Source organism: Synchiropus splendidus, chromosome 3, assembly GCF_027744825.2.
Source record: "Synchiropus splendidus isolate RoL2022-P1 chromosome 3, RoL_Sspl_1.0, whole genome shotgun sequence".
Taxonomy (NCBI): Eukaryota; Metazoa; Chordata; class Actinopteri; order Syngnathiformes; family Callionymidae; genus Synchiropus; species Synchiropus splendidus.
The window spans coordinates 5,003,489-5,021,012 of record NC_071336.1 but is presented as its reverse complement, the minus strand read 5'-3'; the positions used below and the strand labels follow the sequence as shown (position 1 = coordinate 5,021,012).

General features: G+C 41.5%; 1 protein-coding gene across 3 annotated transcripts in view; it reads right to left on the bottom strand.

Annotated features, from left to right (window-relative positions):
• Positions 1-437: 437 nt before the first annotated feature.
• LOC128755395 (phospholipid-transporting ATPase ABCA1-like) overlaps positions 438-17,524 on the bottom strand; it is a 152,686-nt gene continuing 135,599 nt past the window's right edge. For all 3 annotated transcript variants that reach the window (XM_053858789.1, XM_053858790.1, XM_053858791.1), the window contains exons 48-49: positions 10,443-10,686; positions 438-656 (exon numbers count right to left, since the gene is read on the bottom strand). In XM_053858789.1, coding sequence (XP_053714764.1) covers positions 534-656; positions 10,443-10,686 — 367 coding nt within the window. In that variant the 3' untranslated portion in view covers positions 438-533. The remainder of the gene's footprint in view (positions 657-10,442; positions 10,687-17,524) is intronic.

Here is a 17,524-nt window from a genome sequence, read left to right as displayed (position 1 = left end):
GCTAGTCTGACAGCCTCTAGCAAATGTCCTGCTGTGATCACCACTCAGTTATCCGCTGCCACATTATCTATGACTGTGATGAAAGACCTGACAGTTGAATAAAAAATGCACATGCGCACACACACGTCGACTTCTTAAATCTATTACAAATCAGATGAGTGATCTGAATTTTATTTCACACAGTCTACTGTTTTGGAGTGTAATGATTTGAAACCAGTTCAGCTAGTGATTGTTCTTCAAACTTTTTACTTGGCGGTAATTATCAATAAGGTTTAATTCCTGTGAAGTTGCGCTTATTTGTTCACGCAACAATCGAAAAAGAAAAGCATAAACCCTCTGTTAAGAAGAGAAAATAGAAGCAGAATGGTTTCGTGCCACACAGAAGTGCCGTTAAAAATAAATGAGGCTTTGGAATAAGCCACACTGTGATGGAGATGTTTGCAGATAAAATGTAAACATGCCAACAAATCTTTATAAAAAGCTTGAGAGTGCAAAGATCATCGCCATGGAACACCATGCATATGGAAGGTCTCTTATAAAAGATGCTCTTCTGTGACCAACACTTGATGCTGTTTCTCATCTGAAACATCCACCACATTGTTGTAAGCGTGTGGCTCCTCTTCCTCATTCTGGTGCCGCGCAAAATTGACAAAGACCTGCAGAGGAAACAGATAAATATTAGAGTTTTGCTTTCTCACCATAGCCCTGGCCTGGAAAACAAACAGAAACAGCAGCACGGTCACTGTGGGAATGCCAATGAGCCTGCTGACAGAGTCGCATCTCGTCTTGCACGCTGAGTCCAGCCTGAAGCTTCAACCAGCTGAGACTCAGAATTAAACAATCATGCTGTTCTTCAGCGAGGTCTATTTGTGCTCAGCAGAAATAAATCCTGCCTTGCTCGTAAAAGCTGCAGATGATTTTCATTGTGCTGTAAACATCAGTGCAGGCTTTTATCCAAGGAAGGCAAGGAACAATATTTTAGAGGATTATATAAAGTGATAAGTGCATCACTTTTTCATTAACAGTATGTCAGTCGCTGTGGACACAAATAAAGAGTGAAGGGTGCAGTGCATTTACGATGTAATGGAAGATATTCCTCAGAGAAGCAGCATGTTATAGATGAAAACGGAGTCTGACAAATTGGTAATTCAATTGGTGTTGGCAGTTAAACGCATTTAAAATGACTATAACTATATTGAAAGAAATTCCCCTAAAAATGAAGTCACCATTTTGAGCAGTTTAGATAGATACAATGTGATCTAATTCCTCATCGTGAAACAAATGTTTGTCACAGGTCTGAGAATGGATCAGGAACAGTCATTCAATTTATATAAGAAGTTGGTGTGAAACACTCATCGTCCTTCACATATCCTATCTACGTATGTCAGTGTTCATATTGCTATGAGGTCAAACGAACAGCAGGAGGCAGGAGCCTGTAAGGGCCTGTAAAACACACAGAAATGAGAGGAAGTGGCAACTCTGCTGAGAATAAATGAGAAAATTGTTAAAAAGTTGGTAAACGCACACTTTTTCACCATGGTCTCATGAAGGTTGATTTATCACTGTGATTCAATTGTATGTTGTTACGGTAACTGGAGCTGGTCAACAGATGTGCCACCCATTTAAAAATCCATGGGGGAAACTTCAGAATGTTCCTAAACAGAACATATACACAAAGCCCCTATAATCAGGAGGGGAAAAAAAGGATAAAAATAATAATAAAAAAAAAAGAATATATATGTAGTTAAAGTTTATTGTGATTGTTGCCATTAAAGTATATGCTTTACAGGAGCACCAAGAACGGCGCATGTGCAAGAAAATAATTTGCTGCATATTCTCCCAGAATATGGAAAACCACACAGAAGTGTTAATCATTTTGTAAAGCACAGGCGTGTGAATGACACTGAATGACAATTAGGCAAGTTTAAAGGCAAATTACGACGATTGAAACACTCATTTTTCCTTTGGTGGATGTTGACATCATAAAAATAAGGGAGATGGGTCTTTAAAATGTGACGATTTCCTTGGACTGGTCCTATTTTGCTTACTGAGGTTTGTTGAGTGAGAGCACACTGTCAAGCTCCACATTACTGCAGCAGTTTCAATGGCGAGTGCAAGGACACAAAAGCACCAGGCCAACAGAACTACCATTCACAGGGTTTTCTAGTCAGATATCAGTGAGTGTTTTGTGTTCACACTTTCGGAGAAAGTCAGAATGCATGCAGCCTGCCAAGTAGTCTCTGGTGCCATGTGAAATGTATGGTTTGAGGGCAAAACATACCATCCAATTCATTACTTATTTTTGTTTCCAGTGTGTTCATTGGTTCCATTGCAATGTGTGCCAAGACAAGGGCCATATTTTACCAATCTCCCACTAAAGAGGGACCGGTAGAGACAGACACCAGAAGGACAAGCAATATCACATCATCATAAGGTAAAATGCCATCTATCTTCATCTAACTGTGGAAAAGAAAACGGCAAGCTAGCGAGAGCAGTGGGGTACTGATTAAACGGGGAAAGGTGTGCGCGATGTCCTTCCATCAGACAAGGGTTGGGTCACAGTGGTCAACAACTTCTCAAGATGTGAGAGTGAGAAAGAGGATGAAGACGGTGGCATAGACACCCACGACTTGCACAGCACCTGACTCTGCCAGGCTGTTGCAGTATCTGCTTTATGGGACAAAACACAAATATAATTTCCACAGCAAATAGACACAGTCTCTCCAGAATGTACTCTACTTCACCCAAAGTACGAGGAAGTCAAGAGTTTGGACAGATGAAAAGACCCAAAGTGTAGCTTCAACGTCCAGCTGACCATCGTCACACAGTCTATCTGATTAGTGTTTCCCTAACATCGGACGTTAATTACATGGCACAAGGTGCCGTCGGTGTTTATCCGAAGCCTATTGAGGCAGAACAGACGAGAGTAATGCAATGAATCACCCAATTAACTCCTCCTCCTCCATGTCAAACTTGTCCTTGAAAAGTGAAAGCACCCGAAGGAGCTCTTCAGGGAATTACCATTACCAACTAATCTAGAAACCCACGGAAATGGTGACAGTTCGCTCATCACGACTTGGGCACCGTAATCTACTTGGTCACAGCAATGGTAGCTGGCTTTGCTGAAAGCACAGTCTCCTCCAAACGCAGACATTTTAAGAATTCAAAGTTCATTTTTTCTGCCCCTTTCAGCACCACATGCAAAAACGGTGCAGTGATGGTGAGAAATCAGCAAAACATTTTTCAGGTATTACATCCTCGGTTTCCACCGACTGCAACTGGGTTTTGGACTTCCTCACACATTGCTCAAAGTATATCAGAATTGGCTAACACACCTCCACCCTTTACATTAATGTCAGGGCCTCCCAAGACTGCTGAGAGCATTACTCTACACTTGCTTCGCACATGACTCCCACTAATCTCATGACCAAGTTTGCAGATGACACCACGGTGCTTAGCTCATCACCGTGCTCATCAGCAATAATGATGAAGAGAGTTCTGCCATCATGGTGTGTCAACCACAGCATCGAAAACTTTCACACGTCCAGTCAAACCATACACACTCCACACTCCATTGAGAATGAGCTGGTGGAGAGACTTGTCAGATACATACTTTCAAAAGGAACTTCCCCAATCTGAACAAGTGATCGCTGCGTTGCCTGTTCCCCCCAGTAATCACTAAAGACTGAGCAAATGAAAGAGATCTGGAATTACATTTTTTATTTACAGTCCTCCCAGCCAACTTCCAATTTAAATATCATTATCAGCAACTCAAATCTTTCAGGCATTCAGAATAACAGTCAAGATTGCTTTTGCACATCTGCTGGGCCAAAGCGTTTGTTGAACATGTCGTCCCCTGCTGCAGGGAGCTGTGAGGTGAGCATGCAGGGAACATTTACATAAAAACCACATAAAAATCGGATTGCGTCATTAAGCATCTAACACAACAGAACAGAGAACACAGCCAGACCCAGACCTGTTGTCGCTAAATTGTAGCAATTTAAGCAGACTTACTGCGGCGCGATGACATGAGATATTTTACATGGCTTTGCTACACAACATACTAAAATAGTTTTTTTTAAGTGTGCAATATTTCTTTTTCACTCTTTCACCCGTAACTTATATAATAGAAATATCACATACCACCTAAGTTACAAAACAACAAAAAAATGCCTCTTCATTAAAATAATAATGATGAAAAATATTTCCGTTAAACATGCTGCCTCTTAAATTATGAGGAAAGTGCTTTTACTGGAGAACCTTATTATAGCCTCTTGGCAAAACTTACAGGCTCCGCTGTCAGTGATGCATGGTAGTGTGCGGCTGACTGCTCCTGAATCTGTGATCTCTGGATGACGCCTCACAATATGAGCCGGCAGATTTGTCGTGTCGTCGAAGTGCATGATTGTCACGTCCTACATGTCCACATGTAGCCATGTCCAGCACAAACCAAAAATGTCACAAAACTCTCAAAACCAGTGAGAGAGATCTGATAGGATCTCCTTCTCTGCAATGATTGTTTTGGTACTTTGTGAGTGAGTGCGTTTCAGAATGGTGCATGGTGATGTCACGCGCATTTACAACATGGCGGACAGCCAGTGTATTTTTACATTAAAAAAAGAAAAATAAGGGACCTTTCAGACCATGACAACACCAAATCTATGCTGAACTGACCCCTGAAGGAGCTCTGGTCGAGTGGACCAGCGAATGTAGGCTTCTGCCAAATCAATCACTTTTGTGGTACACAAAGATTCATTCGTGAGCGTTCCTCAGTATCCTTGCAAACCCGAAGCAAAGAAGGGTATCTCAGCTCCATTGGAGGGACTGTGGAATGCAGGTGTTTGGAGCTTTCAACCTCTCCTTTCAACACACCTATTTTGCCACTCAAAAAGGCAGATGGTATCAACTAGCGGACGACACAAGACCCAGACAAATCAATAGATCACGACCACACCGTGTCCCCCAGTCAACGCAGTCCAGACCTTGAATGGTTTACAGTTATTGATTTGGCTAATGCATTTTTCTGTCTACCTCTTGCAGAGGAAGTGCGTTACATCTTTGCATTTACCTATTGAGGTCCTAAGCCGCAGTACACCAGGATGCCCCAGGGATCGACGATGAGCCCGGCATCTTCAGTAACTGTGTGAGAGATCTGCTGAAGGACTTGTACGTGGATGATTCCTGTGACCATCTCACTATGTTTTCAGGTTATGGAGATGTTGCTGCTAGTATTTTGCTTTCAAGGTCTCCAGGAAAAAGCAACATTGATGCCATAATTGGGACGAGTGATTTCGCTGGCAGGTTGCTCTTTGAGTGTTAAGCATTGCTCGGCAATTCCAAGACAGATAGTCCGGAGACCGGGCAGGGAGATGCTCTCCTTTCTTGGACTATGTGGGTATTCTCAATCATAAGTTCCACGAGTGCACCATGAGGAATCTGATGGTGAAGCTGCAGTGGACCCCAGAAGCAGAGTCGGTCTTCACAGTATTGAAAGGTGACCTTGCAGCTTCCACTAACCTAGCCTGACCTGATGATCTGTCTTCCACTCCTCTGGAAGAAGGACGAGTGTTGTTCACGGGCTGTTGCTGTTTGAGAGAGCGAAAGTCTCTGGTCCGCTGAGACCGGGAGCAGCTGTGTTGGAGCAACAGGTAGTCCAGTGGCTCATCTGGACCTGATGGTACTGTGGAGTGTGGCAGTGGAACTTCCCAAAGCAGGGGCAGTGTTGAAGTGTAAAGGACAAAAAGCAAATTGATGCTGCAGGTAATGCAGCAGCTGACCCTGCAGAAAAGGCAGCAGCTGCAGGCTACAATGCAGGTAAAAAGGTTACAAACCCTATTAGGACTAGGTTTCTGCAATTGTCTCTCCTTTTCTCAACAGGATCATTCCACAGTCACTCGTCTGGACAGTGGCATTGACTCTCTACCATCTACAGTCTTCTTGAAAGAGTTGCAGCGACGGACACGCTTGAAGTGACAGCTCACTTTCCTCACACTCTCGACAGGCCCTGACGTGTGGACAATCCTTTGGATAAACAATAACACTTTTTTCATTAACTTCATTTTGCTCAGTTTATGCATGCCGTGTGATAGTGTGTAGCTTGTGTATTTGCTTATTGTTGGTGTCAGTTATAGTTGTATGCTCATCAGGTAAGTCCAGAACAAAGGCTGACGGTAAGCAGAGAAAAGAAACACAAGAAGATTGCTATATTACTTATATTAGTAACTGTGAGTACAGACAAAAAACATTTTATTTATTTTTTTCTACTTTGGTCCCAATCCATCCAGAGGAGGAAATGGAGCGTTACAGTACCCTCTGGTGAGAAATGAGCCTTGAATATGCTGAATTCGTTTTGTTTTATATATTTTGGGGGATTGGTGAGAATATAATTCAGCACTAATTGCATGGACGTATATGGTCAATAATGCTTGACTTGCTTATGCTACTAATGCTACAGTGGAGTGTAGGTGGAAAGGAAGTGTGACGTGTGTGTGAGATTGACATTGTGAAAGATGGTTTCATGATTACAGAGATCGAGTAAACAGAATGCTACAACTCATGAGGAGGCATGAGATGAGGATCATCCAAAGGAAACAAGCAACAGAATCAGCAACCACTGGTTTTCGGGGACCAAAAAGGGTAACAGCAACATCCACAAGGTTGAGGAGTGTGTTTATTGGAATTTTTTACCATTCTTCCAAAAGCACATTGGTGAGGTCACCAACTGATGTCGAGAAGGGCTGGCTCTCGGATTCCGCTCTATTTCAACCCAAAGGTGTTCTAGCGGGTACAGGTCAGGACTCTGTGCAAGCCAGTCAAGTTCATCCACACCAGTTTTGTGCACTGGTGCCAAGTCATGTTGCAAGAGGAAGGGGCCCACACCAAACTGTTCCCACAAGGTTGAGAGCATGGGATTGTTGAAAATGTTTTGGTATCCTGAAGCATTCCAAGCTCCTTTCACTGGAACTACGGGTCCAAACCCAACTCCTGAAGAAACACCCCACACATAATTACTCCAGCACCAAATTTCACACCTGGCGCAATGCAAACCGTTCTCCTGGCAACCTCCAAACCCACTGATCTGATGGACCGGTGAAAAGCGTCAGTCATCACACCAGAGAACGTGTCTCCACGGCTCTATAGTCCTGTGTCTGTGTGTATTACACCACTGCATACAGTGCTTTGCATTGCACTTGGGGATATATGGCTCGGATGCTGATGGATCGGCCGTGGAAACCCATGAAGCTCTCTGCGCACTGTACTTGGGTTAATCTGAAGGCAACATGAAGGTTGGAGCTCTGTGGCAATTGACTATGCAGAAAGTCAGCAACCTCTTTGCACTATGCGCCTCAGCATCCGCTGACCCCTCTTCGTCCGTTTATATGGCATACCACTTTGTGGAGTTTCTGTTGTTCCCAAACTCTTCCATACAATATATATACATAATATAATAAAGCCGACAGTTGTGGAATATTTAGGAATGAGGAAATGTCACGACTGGATTTGTAGCGCAGGTGACATCCAATGACAGTTCCAGACTGGAATTCATAGGGCTCCTGAGAGCGGACCATTCTTTCACAGATGCTTGCAAAAACCGTCTGCATTTGCGCACCAAGGTGCACCTGTGGTCACCACGATGGTTCTGATCATTTGGATGGGTGAGCAAAACAACAAACAACTTTTGGCAATATATTGTACTTTAGATTTTACTTGCTAGTCTGTTGGTTGTCCTTCCACAAGAAAAGAAAGGTTGTGTGTGTTTCCAACACAACCCTACCTGCTTCCCATTTGACACATAAATGAAGGCTAACCAAACAATGGCTAGACACTGGCCTCACCACAGGACCCTTGCCAGTTTTTTCAGGGGTGCGTCTGTCTATACATAATACAATTCAAATCGACACCGCAAACACCACTATGCTACAGTCTACCTCACTCATGACCTCCAAACAGCAACAACACTGTTACACAGCGATGCAAAGAGCAGTCTTATTTCAAGTTCCATTCATAATATTTTCAAAAGGTGCACTGTTGTTGGGCAGCAGCTGCTCCTCAGCTGGCTCTCTGAGTGTTGTGGATCAATATTAATTGCAGCGCAGGTCAGCCAGTATAGCTGGTCAAGACTCTTCTCTATAAATCACTTGCTGAAAGGTGACTGGGTCTCCTACGGTGTCGCGCTCTTACCATTGCAGTTTTAATATTGTGACCTCAACATACAAGTATGATTTATTAAGTGTACTTTTCAGTAATTATTGATAATAGCAGAGAAACCTGAGCCTAAAAAATGCTGCATCTGAAAAGTACATCTAATAAAATTGAGACCATCATCACGATGCTCAATCGTATTCAATAGAGCATTCAAGATACAGGTAAGTGTGACCCCATGTGGAGGACCAAAGCTCCTTAAGATCCTTTGGGGGTCACCCCTATCCTCCCATCCTTGCAGTTGCTGTTGAGCTAATAGCAGCTTTTCAAGTCCATACACACTTGGAGTCACCTCTGGCAGCGTGACTGCATCAGGTCTGCGGGGTCAGCAGGAAAAACACCAGCTGAAGAGGCTCCACAACTCGGCTTATCTCACAAATCAGAGAGCTGTAGGACGCCAATTGAAAAATAAAGTTGCCCACATTTAGAAGGGGCTTTTCACTCGGCCTTTGATCAATATCTAGGACCACACAGATTGTGTTAGGTCGAATGGCTCCAAAGCTGATTGATGAATGCAGTCAGGGGTTTTGGCGTCCTGCTGCGACCACACAACTACAGTTACGTCTTGTTCTAGAATCTGGTCCAGGATGCCAGTGGGTCATATCTAAACGCTGGATTTGTAGATAGAAACAACGCTTGGCGTACAGAGGGTCATGCGTGTCATGAATATGCTTTACGTTTCCTTATAATATATTGTATTACATCACACGTGATTACTAAATCATCAGCAACACTTTGAGTGTCATAGCTTACCACATACATTTCTCTCGATTGGAAGATGAAACATCACACTGAGATATGCTGGAATGTGTTGCAACATTTGGTTGCCATTTTTCGCGGTTAAACCTCAACCACGACACATTGGCCATTTAATAATACTCTAGTAATGTATAAACTGGATTGTGCCTGTGCTGTGTTTGAGCCTTCATGCAGCTTGGGAAATTGTTGATGAAGCCACCAGATCTTCACCAGAACAAAACATGTGGTCCATTCCATCATGGAATGATACCAGGTGTGCACCTTATTATTGTTATTTTTTTTTTTTTGGTTGATACTGTTTGCCGACTTTTTGAAAGTCCCAAGCTGATACAGATTTTTACAGATTGTTTTTTCTTTTCATTATATCACACAATTAAAACACACACAAAAGTCACTATTTTTTAAATTAATTACACATACTTTGATACTGAACAACACTGTATAAACAATAAATATGAATCAACAATAGAAAAGGTAAAGTGGTTAATACAGTATGAAGTCAACTTTTCTTCCCCTTTCAATGAACCATGGACACGTCAATCCAACAATAACTACCGGAATGTTGCCTTATGACCTGACAGGCCGCTCCTCTTTTCATTGACTACATGTCCAGGGAATGATCATCTGGGGTCTAGGTGCGCTATTAGCTGCGGTCTTTGAAAACAGAACACGGCTGCTCATCTAAAATGATAATCTCCTTTAACATTGGTTTCGCCTGTGGTACATTCCAGCTAGCTTTATTATCCTCTTGGTAGCGCTGAAATTCGATGCGGTGTCTCATCAAGTTCGTGGTGTTGAGGGTTTTACCATGGCAGCTGACTCCAAGGGTGCACATGTTGTGAATCGCAATTTGGTGGTCAATTTTCTGAAGTGTTGTCAAATGACCGCCATTGTGGCTTGTTTGATCTGTGGTCTGTAGCTGTAGCAGGTAGGCGTCTCTGCAGCATCACAATAACTTGTGTAATACTGTCAGTAGTCATTATGCATTAACATAAATAGCAAGCTTATTAAAAAATAAATTAATATCTGAGTACATTTGTCATTTGATCATCTGATCATGATATGTTATAAATGCCCATAACGGCGCCACTCGATTGTGCAGCCCTCAAAAACATGAGAGAGAGGCACACGAGTTTCGATCTACTGTCTGTTTTGGTCTAGTATCACAGATATCATTTTGTTGTCTTGCCAGTCCGTACAGAACTTAAGACATTCCATCCTGTGATCACAATAAACCTCATGATGTCAGCAAGTCCTTCTTTAAAAGGGAAATTCATGCAATACAAAGATAATATGAAAAAAGTAGCATTGTTGACACAAAATCATTAAGCAACTCCTTCCTAGTGATGGGCTGATGAGGCTTTATGAAAAACCCTAAATTTTGAGTGCGATATTATGAGCGAGGATACTGCATCATGAACCCTCACTAGCCCATCACTACTTTCTCAATAATAATAATAACAATAATAATACATTCCTACCTGATCCAGAGTGGTCTGTGATACCGAGTAGTCTTCCACCTGCAACATGCTTTGATGTGTAGTGAACTGGCTGAAGATGTTGGCCAGCGCCCCCCGCGTATATGGAAGCTGATACTGAAGTGTGTTGTGGTGTTTTTCTTTTAGGACGCTGCCCGGGAAATTCTGCTGGACAAAGTCCTCAACAGGTTTGAGAAGAGGAGGAGAGCCACCGACTCGCACAATCACAGTGTACCCGTCACCGAATCTGGAAAGGAAATGAAAACATTATGGCATGACATGAACTACCGATGCTTTACTAGTGGATGTGACTATTTTTTTTTTTTTTTTTTTTCAGGTGGAATGACAATGCATGGTCCTTGGCTCCCACCTAGAGAGGGAGGTGCCAGTCGCTGCTCACTGACAGGGCCCACCAGAGCATAGATTAGGGGTGTTCACCTTTTCCCGATGTGCAAAAGCCACTTCAACTATATGATGTAATTGTCAACTACAGTGCATGAAGCTGTGTTTTTAACCAATGCATTCATGACAGAAACCAAGATGGAATAGTCTAACTTGCCATCAATTCAGTAGCAAATATCAGAGAACAGACCACGTACCTATGCAAATGACATGAATTGATAGTGGATGAATGGGACTATCACTTCAACAGAAAACAGCAGGGAATGAGAGGTTATGGATGTTTAGTGGTGCTTGATCCACATGAAGTCACAAAAACAGCGTGAGCACTTTTCAAACGGATGCAGAAACTCTGTTGATTAGAAAGCATGACCAATTGCCTGTCTCTACATTCTTACAACAATCATTCGAGGACAAAATCTGTTTGCCGCTCCGAATCAATTTTCCCCTCCACAGTACCTTTCTCATCTCTTACTCCTAATTGGTGATCTACACAAAGGAATGTCTGCTCTTCAAAAATCTTCCTCTTTTCAAGTCTTAATCACAGCTGTAGTGCAGAATACACCATCCATCATACAAAAAAAGTGCATGGTCATATTCCAGAATACAAAATGACGCTCAAGTGTGGAAGACTAGACAGTTTGTCTTTGGCTGGTGAGGAAATTGAAACGCAATTCCTAGGGTCTTGCAAGATGTGACTGTTTGTCTGTGTCGCTCAATGTTGATCATCTTCATGACTTATTATAGAAGTACGACACTTCGCTTCTTCTACGAATTTAAACTGGGTCCAATTCAGCAGCCAAATGTTCCTTTGTTGATCTACAATAAATCTTGAATCAAATAATTCAAGTTTAAATGATAAAAAGTTAATTCAATATTTATTTTTAGGATCCAGAAGAAAGCCCACCTGCATGAATTGCACTGGTTTGTGTATGAAGGCACGATAACTTGGAGCGAATTAGCATAAAGCATCTTGTTGATTGTCTTCCACGTCTGGTAAAAACCAAACAAGACCTTGTTATCCTTCCTTGTTATGCTGTCGTTAGCACTCTTATGACCCATTGTGTTGTGGCTAATTAATTCCCTAATGTTGGCTCTACTCACAGTGGTCTCATATACAGCTTCATTTAGAAGGGAGTCAAGGGGGATTCCTCAGTGGCAATAACTGATATGGTGAATAAACTTGAAGGCAACACAATCCCAGTGGGAGAGAGAAAGTGAGGCTATTCGATAAACCTAACAAGCTGAATCGACGACCTGCGGAGACTTTGCCGTGAAACATCGCCAGCACCCAAAGCGATGTGTTTCAGGACATTGAAAAAGATAAATGCTGAATGAAAGGAACAGCAGTTGGTCTCAGATGTCTGCATACAACGACTAGAGACTTTTAAGATAGAAACGTGCACTCGGACCAAGCACTCACATTCGCCTTCTTTCATTGTCATGATAGAGTGGATGCAGCCGTCCCAGAGACAGACTTGGGCCCAAACAGAAAATAATGTTCATAGTTCTTGGGCATGATTATGAAGCAGGCGTAACAAACCCGATGAGAAAATCTGACATAAATTGGAGTATATTGCCAAGTTCACTGGCAAAGGGGTACAATTAACCTGCATTGTGAAAAAAATGTTTATTCTGATTTCCAGAAAAAATAGCTCAGGCCTTTCTGGCTTTCGAAATTGGGTTCCAGGTTATTAAAGCGTTATTGTGACTGCATGACATAGTTTCCTCACCGAGTGGTGTTACAATGTGTCGGAGTGGAGTGGGTGCCTTTTGGTATTAAACCTGGTTGTCGGGACTTCTGGGTCTCTGAGGTGGGGTTTGAGGTTGAAAATTGGAAGGAATGGTTACTGACAAATACCTGTCCGAAAAAAAAAAAAAAAAAAACATCCTACATACACGTCAACCTGTTTTTCTGTAAAGTTGACTGGACTTAACTCAAAGCCAGTAAGACCATCTGCTGAACTAAATAATATCAGGAGCACTGACCAGTGTTTGCTACCTAATTTCCACAACATAGGAACAGTTGCCAACAGTTTACTGCCATTCTACTCATTTCACCGCATCAGAAGGCACAGCTTCAATAACCTATATAGATTGATTTTTTTTTTTTTTTGTTTTATGTTTCTTTTTTGCTTGTCAGTGATCCTATGTAAAAATAATAATAATAAATAAATACATTTGGAGTTACCATTTTTCCATCAGCAGTTCAGAGAACAAATATTGATCAGGATCAGTGATGCTGTGGTTACTTCAATAGGCAGAAATAAGACATAAATAAGAAAGAGGATGTAGAATGTAGGTCAATATCACTCTGAGATACTCACTTGAACTACTTCTCGAACAATTTCTTTAAGACTGTCTCCACAGAGTGTGTGCATTGACAAGGCCACAAACTCTGGTGTCTGATTCAGTCAGACATAGAGTTGTGCTGCTACTGTATGCCGGGCAGCCAAATGGAACAAGCTGAATTGAGCACCCTGAGATTTTCCAGAATGTAGTACTGTTGTATACGTCGATAGATTTGTTCAAGTCATATTTTCAGGAAAGCTTAAAGTGTTCAAAAAAACAAGGGCTTTTCAGTTGACAGTAAAATATCAAACAGCAATTTTCATTCCAGGAGAAGCTCAATATGATCTGGTATCTCAATGTGAGCAGAGTGCTATATATATATATATATATATATATATATATATATATATATATATATATATATATATATAGTCCTAATCTAATATCGTGAGAAACAGAGATTCAAAGCTATCACAGTGTGCTACATTGCTCAAAACAAATTCATCCCTTTGGAAGCCGTTTTCTGAGAAAAGAATAGAATAGAATAGCCTTTATTGTCCTTGTACAGTGTACAACGAAATTTGAGCGCTACTCCATTGGTGCAACCAATGTACAAAAGAATATATCAAAAAAAAAAAAAATCAAGCATGCAGTCGGTACTAAAAAAATAAAAAAATAATATATACACAAGTAGCAGCAGTAAAAGGAGCGTAATGACAGAAAGTGGCACTTATCCGGATGTAAACTTCAGTGATTTGTTATTGCACATAGTTATTTCTTTATATCAAAGCATTGTCCTGGTAATAATATATCCTTAAAAAGTTGGATTGACACATTATTAAGAGCTCTCTCTCTCAAACGAGACATCGTCTTTACATCATCTATGTTATGCGACTCAAGAAAAAAGACAAGATTTTGTTTGGCGGATCTTTGATTTTAAATGTATCCTCCCCATTGCAGCGTGCAAACCAGAACGCTTAGCGAGTGCTTCCTTTATAGTAGCACTGTTGGCGAACTATATCGTATTTATTTTTGCATTTTTCATGGGCTTTTTACGATTGCCGACGGAATAGTTCATTTTTGTAGAGAAAAAGCAGGGGTCTCAACCACCGAAATGATGAATCGGGCAAGAGATTTGTTTTTGTTGCACAGCAGAGGAGAGATGACATCTATCAGCAGGAGCTGTGGAGTATGATGGCATCAAGACATTTCAAACATGCAAAGTCTGAGACAATAAACCTTGACCTTGGAAACAAAAGCAACTTTTCCAAAGTCATGATCTTGATTTTTTTGTTTTCTCGCAACAATGATCACCATGTCATAAAATGAAATCATTGATGTTGTGGAGAAAACAAAAAAAATCAAGAAAGGGAGAAGACCGTGGCTAATTTACCGCAAAAAGCCCAATTGTTTTTGGCTAAAATTGATTTGGCTTACAGAGTAACAGCACAGTTCTCCGGAAATGAATGTGATGCGATTGATGACAGGTGAAGATTAAAACTGGCCATGCAATCTCAGCAAACTGCCAAAGCAGGTTTACATAATGGGCATTTCCATCAACCGCAAAAAACGCTATAAATTAGAAAATTTACAAGTTTGTTGACCCAAGCAGCACAATGATGAGGATGTTTCTATACCTGCATCAACATTTGTAGAGCCTGTCAAATGACAGGCAAATGCCTTTATTCACATGCAGTCATGGTTCCACCAAGTCTCAGGCCAAAGCCCATTACTTCCATCGAATGGCTCAAGAAGTTTTGTCCAAGGACTGCTGAGAAGGTCTGTGATGCAAACATGTTTTTCACAGAAATCTAATAAGGCAGGGAGCATTGTGGTGAGGGGATTTAGGAAAATGGTTTGAGGCATTTGTGGATAATGAAATGCTTCTTGTCAGTGACTGTAAAAGGGCTTATCAATTAGGTTAGTCGTCTTTCTTCTCCCTCCCAAAGCTACTGTTATTTTCCGTCAAGCTGCAGCTAACGCTGGGCAGCAGGCTGCAGTTTGGGGGAAATATCTTTAATGTTCGTTTTTCTACTCAGCCTGGGTAATCACAACAGGAAAAAAAGAAGAAGCTTTTTCATCTTTCATACACTGTCTCCTCGGATAAACTGCCTCTGTAGAAAAGCAGGCTTGAGGAGCCTGTCATAGGACCATCAGGATATAGAGTGTTTCGTACAAAGCAAAAAACAGAACAAAACATATAACATATATGTATAACCATAACCATTTTTATCTGCATTTTGTTGGTGCTGGCGCTACACATCACAACAGCGGACAAAAGGAGAGCAACATTCAACATTCGACAGGATGATTGCAAGCAATGTTGGACTGTGTATTATATAACCAGTTGCACCACTTCATGAGACTTTTAAAATCCCAGGGCACGCGCCTCTGAAAAACTCATATATATCTACAGTGAGTGGTGGAGAGGTAATGCGAGTATTTTCCCTGTGTAGCTATCACCACTACCACAATACTACCAAGTTAGTTCCCTGCAGAGGTGGACGGAGGGCTGTAAAATGCAGTTCTATTGTTGTAAAATGAGTTCCTGCTGTGCATTCTTTTATGTCAAATGCCACATATATAGAAAGAATAGCTTTGTATCAAAATAACAAAATAATTACATTTTCAAAGCTACGTCATGAAGACAACAAAGGGTTGCTGCACAATGCCTGCGACTCTACAGCTACAGCTTGAAAGCTTTTTCAGATTTAATATAATAATATTGTGACCTCACCGGATGGAGGCCATGGTGTATTACATAAGTATTACAGATGTTTGTCCGGTCCACTAGTGACACGCGTCCACATATCTCAAGCAACAATGACGATTGCCAGGCATCACCACTGCAGCCTCCTCCACTTTTTGCACTGCTTTTTCACCCACAGCTTCTGTTGCATCTGTCACTCTTTTGACATTCCAAATGAAGATTTGACCAATCCTGCTACCCCAACCATGTCCTGGTGAAAAAAGAATTGGCGCAAGCATGTGCTGCTTGTGGACTATCTCAGCAAACTGACTTGCAACAGATTCTGAAGGACTGGACGAGTCAAGCTCCTGGATTGTTCATGTTGAAGTGTTTTCTGCAAAGCCTGCAATAGCTCACGTTTGTGAAGCTGGCACTCTGAAATGATGCAGAGGCCGAACACTCCACTCCATCTTTTCTGCGGATTCAGGATTGAAAGACTTAATCCTGTATGTCCACAATGAGCCTTTAATATGGTGGTATGGATGAGGGACGTGCCGGCGTGTGTATGCAAATGAGTGGGTGAATGAAGATGTGCAGGAAAGCAACGGCTAAAACTGACCTGAAGATAAACCTTGACAGGTAGAACATTGTTGTGCTACAGTGTAATTGTAATTTGTTTGTGCGAGAGATTTTCTTTGTCTGTTGTTGATGTTTTTTGTAACAAAATAGAATATGTGAAAACAACCATTATCTTTTTAGTACAAAGAGGAATATAAAATATATAAGTCTATATGATCAAACATATAGTTCTTGCATGTTCTGAAATGCTCTTTTGTATTTCTCTCATCATATAACGTTTTTTGTTTTGTTTTGTTTGCTTGTTTCCATATGAATACAAGGTAAACCATTCCCAAATGTAAGCAAAGTCTTTTTCGGTTATTCTTATGGAAGCACTGAACAAAAGAGCTCGGAAGTGATTGCTACGTTAATTAGTTTCTTGGCAAGAGTTTCACGCTGCATTTTAGCAGATAGCACTTATTCCAGGAAGGTCATGGAAGATCCCTGAGCCCCTAAGTATCATGGGCGAAAGTGTCTTTTTTAATTGTTGCAGGTTCAAATTCTGTAATGCCTCTCCTCGAAACTTAATTCCCTTGAAAATGTATTAAAACATATGTCCCACATATTAAACCAGTATACTTTACATTAGGGGCAGAATTGTTTTCCAAAACTTCTGTTGTGTTGTCTGTCTTTACAAGAAACAATGGGACCAAATAAAGCTTTTTGGTATTCAAAGAGGAAAAGAAAACATCCACTTTAGTTGGAAGAATCAAACACTCGTACACAAAACTTCAATGTCAACTCTACATTATGCTATAATACAAAGCTGTCATTCCGGCTCTCCTCTCGTCTGCTGGTCGCTGGCCTTCCATGTAATTTAAAACAAACAGCGGACAGAGATAAGGGTATGACAAGCGAAAAATGATTCTACAGTCTGCCATCATCTGGGGTAGTCCGGAAAGGTCACCCTCGCTCGAGTACGCCTCCGTGGAAGGTGGGGCGGACACAGGGTAAGAGGTCACACAGTGACTGAGGTGGTCCGAGGCTTTGATTAGACAGGAGGTCATGCAAAAAAATCTTTCCGTGCTCCTCAAGGTGAAGCCAGCGAAGCAGTGGAGTGAGTCACCACAGCTAGAGCAGATGGACA